This window comes from Carya illinoinensis, chromosome 6 (assembly GCF_018687715.1).
Source record: "Carya illinoinensis cultivar Pawnee chromosome 6, C.illinoinensisPawnee_v1, whole genome shotgun sequence".
NCBI classification, from domain to species: Eukaryota; Viridiplantae; Streptophyta; class Magnoliopsida; order Fagales; family Juglandaceae; genus Carya; species Carya illinoinensis.
The window spans coordinates 37183375-37191809 of record NC_056757.1 but is presented as its reverse complement, the minus strand read 5'-3'; the positions used below and the strand labels follow the sequence as shown (position 1 = coordinate 37191809).

Sequence of the window (8435 nt, the reverse complement as noted above, 5' to 3'; positions counted from 1 at the left end):
AAAGTAAAGGTTTTTAAAGTAACACAATACAACTAAAATGATAAAATAAAGAAATATGAAAAATGATTACAGTTTCAAGGATCTATCTAATAATTTAGAATATTGTCTCCAATCAATCTAATTCAATTAAACTAGAAAGTTAATTTTGTCTAACTGGAAGATTTAGCAATTAATGCCAATTAAATTAATCACTGAAGATTAAGCATAAATAATTGATGATTAAAACATTCACAAATCCATTTGAATATCACAGAGATTCTTCAAGCATCCAATGTATCCGGAAATCCCATGATCCCATCCAAGGATTCTTCATTCTTCAATTTCTCCCATGTGGTCTTGTAAGAATAATCCCTTGATCCCATTAGCTTAGTGCGTGCACTTGAAAATACTCGGTTAGAAGTAGGAGCTCACTAAGAGTTCGGCTATTATTTAAAAGTAATGGGAAAAAGGAAAAAATAACATAAAAAAAATAGAAAACCAAAAATAAATTAAAATGTAAAAATAAAAAATAAAAAATGTGTTGTGCATGAAATATTATCAAACCACAAGTATTAAAATTAAGCATAAATTATGCTATTAATCAATTTAAATCACAAGTTCGATTTATGCCTCTTAATCAATTTTTATATCTAAAACCAATAAGAAAATAATAAAACAATTAAAAATATATTGATTTTAAATATATAAAATATACAATTATGTAGCTCAATCAGTAGTCTGCCGATTCGGCATACCCCAAGATTCGACATACCCCAAGGCTTCATATCGAACAATAGTAGACAATTTGACTGCTCACACTATTGGGAATGATTTGGTGAGTTGGGGATCAAAGTCAATTATTCTTCCTCGAGGCATTCACAGGCCAACAGATCAGTCGAGGCGACCAACAACTTTGTTGGCCACTTTGAAGAAAAGGTTGGGAGCTCATAAAGGAGAATGGGCTGAAGAACTTCGAGGGGTGCCGTGGGCGTACTGAAATACTGTTAGGATCCTCAAAGGAGAGATACCTTTCTCCCTCACCTACGAAAGTGAGGCAGTGATTCCTATGAAGATAAGGATGCCCACTTACCGAGTCCAGCACTTTGACCCGAGCCTCAACGATAAGAGATTGAAAAAAACCTAGATAGCCTAGAAGAAAGATGGGAAGAAGTTGCAGTGTAGATAGCAAACAACAGAAGGAAGGTAGAGTTGTACTTCAACAAATGAGTCAAATCGCGCTCCTTCAAAGTATGACTAAAGCAGACCGAGGTAACCACCTAGGAAGAAGGAAAGTTGGGGTCGTACGTAGTGGCAGCCAGGAACAGACTTGGCTCTTACCGCCTCAAAGATGATTAGGGCTACGAACTCCCCCACCCATGGAACACCGAGCACCTGAAGAAGTATTTCGCCTAAGTAACACAAATATTATCCATGAATGTATCAAATGTGCTTATAAATGAAGATATATGGATGTTCACCTTAACTCACCATTGTCAAAACTGGAAACCAACAAGCCGAGTCCCTAGAATCACTCACTACGAGGTTATGGTCAGGCCAGGAGCATCTCGAGCTCTATCTAGGTAACCACTCAGACACAAGTCCCTAGACTTGCCGAACCTTGTGACCAACAAGTCGAGTCCCTAGACTCGCCACAGAGTTATGGCTAGTCCCAGAGCATCCCAAGCACTGCCCAAATGGCCAATTGGATATAAGTTCTTATACTTGCCAAACCTCGTGAACAACAAGCCGAATCTCTAAACTCACCGCGGGTTATGGTCAAGCCAAAAGCATCCCGAGCTAGACCTAGGTGACCACTTCGACACAAGTTCCTAGACTGGTCAAACCTTGTGACCAACAAGTTGCCTAGACTCATTGCAAGGTTATGGTCAGGCCTAGAGCATCTTGAGCTCTGCCCAGATAGCCAATCAAACACAAGTCTCTAGACTTGCTGAACCTTGTAAATAGTAAGTCGAGTCCCTAGACTCACCGTGTGGTTATGGCAAGGTCTAGAGCATTTCGAGCTCTACCGAGACGGCCAATATGACACAAGCCCTTAGACTTTTCGAATCTCATGAATAGCAAGTCGAGTCCCTAAACTCACATCTGGGTTATAGTTGGGCTAAGAGCATCCCGAGCGCTGCCCAAGTGACCACTTGGAGATAAGTCCTTAGACTTGCCAAACCTCGTGAAACACGAAGCTAACATGACTAATCCAATGTAGGTGAAATTTGAGCCACATTAGTTAAATTATGACTTTCACTAGCATCTAAACCAATACCAGTGCTCTTAGCTTAGCAATTTATAGCGAGGGGTCGGGTCTAGGCTATTGGCATTGGAAAATAATACCTGGTTCCCATCTCTTTCGTCTCAATAAAAAATCAATTTTTCATTTTTTTCTTCTAAAATTTGAAATTTTTTAAATGAAAAATCACTCGTTCCCCTTTATTGTCATGTTGTATGGGTTTATGGATCTCACGAATTGTCTAAGGAAGACGTATCCTTTTTTTCCCTATCTTCTCGATGTCATACTTTAAAAGATGTATCCTATTTGATTATGTAGAAAATCAAATCTATTGCCCTAAGCATGTAATATTCCAAAATGAATATAAAAAGACATAAATAATAAGATTTTATATTGTTTGAAAGGAAATAGTGGTAGATGTTTAGGAATTGATAAGTTGTCTATTTAATTTTCAAGAATCTCAAATAACACTACATCAGGTAGGTTCTTTTTCTAATTCCATCTATTACACTATTATCCTCCCTCTCATTGCATGCTGGAGGTGATTTTTCAAAGCATTTCATGTTTGGGTATGCTCCAAAACCACCTTGTTAGAGAACCTTCCTCAACGTATCATCCAATTTGTAATTGGATTTATCTTAAGTTAGAATGTGAGAGTAAATGAAGCTTTTACACTCACCCATACCCAATCAGAATTTAATTTTTAATTTTTTAAAAAACATTAATTGTGGTTGCCAACAATCGTTGAATTTCAGTCGCCCCTAGTGGTTGCCAATTACCTAATTTTGACTATTGCAGTGGCAAAATTCAATGACCTCCAAGAATAGAATCTGACGATCACTAATAGCCATTAGTGACCATTGGAATCCAATCAATGGAGGTCACCTTTGATCAACACTTACCTTCATTCAGAATTTTTGATAATTGTGATTACTTTAACAAAAATTTTATGTGCAGTAACTTTAATCGTCACTCCAAATTACAGACAAAGTGGTTACCAGGGATGATGTAAAAATTAATTAGAATTAGTAGTTTTAAGGGTTGAAATTTCCAATTTTATAGTTTTAGTAATAAGTTTATTTGGTTTATCTTATTTTTAAAATTGTGTAACCATTACGTGACAATCCATGACTGGAGCTTGTAAAACCAAATTTTATACTATATTTTAACAACAGATTCTCTTTATAATCATCTTTCAAACTATCGATTTTAGTAATCGTCCTCTAAACTATTAAGAAATCGCAATCTACTTCATGTTGACATACATATTAGTGATAAATGAATAAAGTATAATAACATGAAGAATGAAAATGTTAGAAAATAATTATAAAAAATAAAATAATTAAAAAAACATTCAAAGAAAATTGAACAATAAATTTTGAAAAACTCCAAAAAGTGGTAATGTAGAATTTTTGAAGATTGTTGTATCTTCGTCTTCCTATTTTGTCATTTTTTTATTATTTTAAGGGAAAAGGGGTATATTGTAAGTTTCTAAATATAATTTGGGTATTCCAGATGTGATTGTCAAAATTGATATTTTGGAGGTGATTGCGAGTGGGGCGTTTATGTATTTCTTCTTTTATTTATGAACCAAATGAAGGGGCATAGGAAATTTTAATAGCACTTCTGATTACAGATCATGTAGATAATGCGAGTTGTAGATTTTAAGTTCAGACCATCTTTGTTCAAGTTGATGCATTGGAGCAGATTCGAAGTTTCAAAGATATTTTAAGGTTCATAATTGAATGAAATCTAAATTCTAATTTAATGTGGTATGCGTGTTTGTATGCTCTATGAATATTGCTCGATTGGGGGAGACTACTTGTCTTCAATATTAGTAATTACTTCCATCCCTATGACCATGTCACTAGGTAGAGTTTATGAATCGTCAGAATGTAAACGAAGTCACTGATGGGTGGGATAGACACAAGTAGCTTAATCAAGATTCAAACACAAACACGTGGACCATTCAAACCATTGTGTCTTGTCCTTAGTTACAAAAATGCAACGCATAAATATCATTTTTGCCTCACACTTGATGTCTTCTTATATATAATTGCCAATTCAAACTATTACAATTGATGGGTTTGATACTCGGACAAATACATAAAACCATCTTATGTTATTAATGGAAAAGTTGAGTCACAATTATTCTCTTCATTGGTTGAAACTTGGAAAGCTGGTTATTTACGAGAGTTGAGGCCATGGGACCTCAAAAACGAGGAGGAGGGACAGAGGGATCAAAGGGGCTTCGGTTAGGGGCAGAGGGAGGAACAGGGCCCTTGACGAGAGCTTGATTAAAGCGATGATGAGGAGGTGGAGGAGGAGAGTCAGAGGTCCTTTTGCTAGGCCCAGAGGGAGGAACAGGGCCCTTGATGAGAGCTTGATTAAAGCGATGATGAGGAGGTGGAGGAGAAGAGTCAAAGCTCCATTGGTTAGGGGCAGAGGGAGGAACAGGGCCCTTGACGAGAGCATGATTAAAGCGATGATGAGGAGGTGGAGGAGGAGAGTCATAGGTCCTTTGGTTTGGGGCAGAAGGAGGAACAGGGCCCTTGACGAGAGCATGATTAAAGCGATGATGAGGAGGTGGAGGAGGAGAGCTAGAGGTCCTCTTGCTAGGCCCAGATGGAGGAAGTGGTACACCTTTAGGCTTCATCCCGTAGTAGATATTCTTGGACAGATCTCGTTGTTGTACTTTGTTGCTGTGTAGATTGAAGGCAACTTCTCCTCCTTGACCAATTCTGGCAGCCTCAATATGAAAAACATCCAGAACAAGCACAAGGGCCACGCACAACCATTTTTGACCGCCTACCTCCATCTTTTTCAATTTCCCAGGCTTCACTGTCTCAATTCTATTACCTCCTTTCACATACGTTCACCCTTTAAATGACATCCAACTGTTCCTATTTTTGGAATGATATTACTTTTCAATGGTCTTCCTGTTTCTTTGATATTGTACACTAATTCTCCATCTATTTTAGCAATGATCGAAATTCTTGCTTATTTGACTTTTTCAACGAGGTATCCGTATCTGAATTTTTTATAATTTGCTTTGCCACATATTCTTTTACAATTAAGAGAACAGAACCAATATAAGGTGTTAATATTCGATGCTAGGGTTTACTAAGTCTATACACAAGTATAACATGTATTTATCTCTTTTCAAGTTGTAATGATCAATTCATAGAATCGTGAAAATCTACTTATTTAACTATCCCTATTATTTAGGCATGATGGGAATTTTCATTAATTCCCCAATCTTTCTTAGATGACCGATGATTATTCACTAGAAAAACCAAAAGGAAAATTCTATACACCATATTACAATGCTACTTGTATCCCACTAAGTAAGATGTGACACATTTATCACTATTGAATTATCATTTATTGCCTACTTATTTATCATCAAATGGTGATAAATACATTACATCATATATAGTAGGATGCAAGTGAGATTGTGATGTGGTGTATAGCATTACTCAAGCCAAAAACAAAAAGCCTATTACCTAATTCAACAAAAGGAATTATGACCTAATTTATTACTTTTATGTGGTTGTTCGAGCCACCCCAAAGTTTGGTATGATCGGACCCACCAATGCGGTGGCTTGGATCATGTTGGAATCCATTAATATTTTTATGTTTTAACAACATTGATGTCTTTTTTTTTTTTTTGAAGGAAAATTATTATCATTCATTTATCAAGAAACTTACATCAATGATTGGATATATTTTGTGATGTCCCAATATCAAATATGATATCATAAACTAAAATAATGCATTTGGAGCTCTACCAATACACTATTTCCTTTTGTAATTGGTCTAGTCTTTACTACTCCTAATAATCTCTACAGACAAATGTCTAAGAGACAGCACTCTCTACCTAAACATAGATTCAATCTCACCATTCATAAAAGTAGATGATTCAACCTCTACATACAAAATTTCGAGAGATAAACTCTGTTTTATTTTATTTTAATTAACAATAATAAAATGAAAAATGAAAGCAGTAAGATAGATGTAAAAAATGATGGATGATAGTTTGAACTAAGTCTGGTAGACTTTAGAAACTGTGATGGAGCATGAAGGTAACACGTTTGTCTCTTTTCAGCCACAAAGATTAGATCTTTCAGATGGTGGTGGCGAGTGGGGCTTTTATGTATTTCCTCTTTCATTTATGAACTAGATGAAGGGGCATTGGATATTGTAATAGCACTTTTGATCACGGATTATGTAGATAATGCAAGTTGTAGATTTTGAGCAAGTTCAAAGTTTCAAAGATATTTTAAGGTTCATAATTGAATGTGTTAGTGAAATACACAATAATATGATGAAAATTATAATAAAATTAGCATTCAAATGAAACCAGTTTGAACTGAGGCACGAAAATCTTGCTCTCTATAAGGAGATTCAAGCCCTCTATGGTGTATAAAATTTTGGAATAACTAATGCGGCAGAACTCGTCTTGACTTACTCCTCTAGGATACAACAACCTAACTGATCGTCATATAGCCCGAACCAACTCTGCACAAGTGATTGAGCTCAAAACTCCATCAAAAGAATGCATTTTCTTTTATCTGGAAATATTCTAAAAAATATATACTCACTAATTTGTGTTTTTTTAAATTTTTTTTTATCTCACTTTCTCTAAAGTATGTTACTCTGTCCTACTAAAGGACCAAACAAACTTATATATATACTAGTAAGGGCAACATGTTGCACGTGTGCCCAATTGACAAAATAAAAAATAATAATAAATAATAATAAATAATAAATGAAAAGGTAAATACAGAAATCTAAATAAATTTAAAATATGTCACAAATTTAAAAATTTAAACAAAATATAATAAAAAGAAAAAAACTATGGACTTTAATTTGGAATCCTTCTGGTAGAATCATAAATATATCCTCTTTTAATTCACCATTAAGAAAAACTATTTTTACATATAATTGATATAATTTCAAATTCATCCTTGCAATAATAGACATGATAATCCTTATGGATGTGAATTTCTCCATAGGCCAATATGTATCTACAAAGTCTACCCCTGATTGTTTGGTATATCGCTTGGCCACTAACCTTATTTTATATTTTTCTAAACTACTATCAATTTTGAGTTTTCTTCTGAGAAGCTATTTACAACCAATAGATTTTCTATCTTATGGAAGATCTGTTAACTCCCAAACATTATTTTTGTTTAACAATTCTATTTCATCTTTTATGGCTTCAAGCCACTTATCTGAATTGATACTATTGATTGCCTTAAAAAAATTTCAGGATCATTTTCTAAATTTTCCAAACTAGTATTTAGTGCATAATGATCTTGAAATAAGATCGATGGTCTTATGTTTTTTTACTCCCACTATCTCCAACATCAATATTTGTTGATTTTTTAAATCATTTAATAAATCTATTTGATCAACTGGAGTAATAAGGTTTGTATTTTCTAAGAAAATGACATCTCTACTTTCTATCAATTCTCTTTCAAAATAATAAAATCTGTAGCCACTTATGTTTTCTACATACTCAATAAATCTGCATTCCCAGTTTTGCTTTTCAATTTATCCCTTAGTAATCTTGGGAAAAGCAATTGTGCCTTACAATCCCAATTTTCAATTTATCCCTCACGTCCATTTCTCGTAAGGTGGGTTTTGCTTTAATTTCAAATCTATTTAATATTATTTGCCATAGTCGATAGTGTTTCAATCCAAAAATGAGTTAATAGATCAGCATGCTGACCGGTGCAAAACTGCAAGTGCACAGTATCGTAGTTTTATAGTAAAGTAATAAGAAGAGTATCGTCCTCAGGGATTGGTACCTTACTCTTGCCAAATACCAAAATTATGCTAATCTCAATTCTATCTAGAGGAATCGCTAAGGTTTTTGTAGTAGCAAATAAAACTAGATCAACTCAAGAGAAATAAGCAAAGAAAGTAAAACTGATGTTTGAAGATCAAATTCAATAGGGAAGAAAACTTCTAGGAAATCGATTTCACCATAATTCTTCACTATACTTTTCTCATCCAGCTAATTTAACTTAAACCTCTTTTGTCTATTAGCAAATCTCTAATTCATCCAAAAGCCTCTTTCGATAGTCAATTGGAATTGATTCTAGTTTATCAATTCACACAAGAGTATGCAAATTAAATAATCAAGAATGCAATAAGACCAATGATTTAATTACTACACAGGTTCATACAAGTCTTTCGATCTCTA

General features: G+C 34.4%; 1 protein-coding gene across 1 annotated transcript; it reads right to left on the bottom strand.

The window, feature by feature from the left end:
* Window positions 1-4433: 4433 nt before the first annotated feature.
* Window positions 4434-5039, bottom strand: LOC122312835 (proline-rich protein HaeIII subfamily 1-like). The gene has a single exon (XM_043127480.1). It carries the CDS (start codon window positions 5037-5039, stop codon window positions 4434-4436), a length of 606 nt encoding a protein of 201 aa, XP_042983414.1.
* Between the last annotated feature and the right edge of the window lie 3396 nt (window positions 5040-8435).

Bases quoted from the DNA above. Each gene is read 5' to 3' on its own strand.
- LOC122312835 (XM_043127480.1), bottom strand. From the start codon at position 5,039: ATGGAGGTAGGCGGTCAAAAATGGTTGTGCGTGGCCCTTGTGCTTGTT.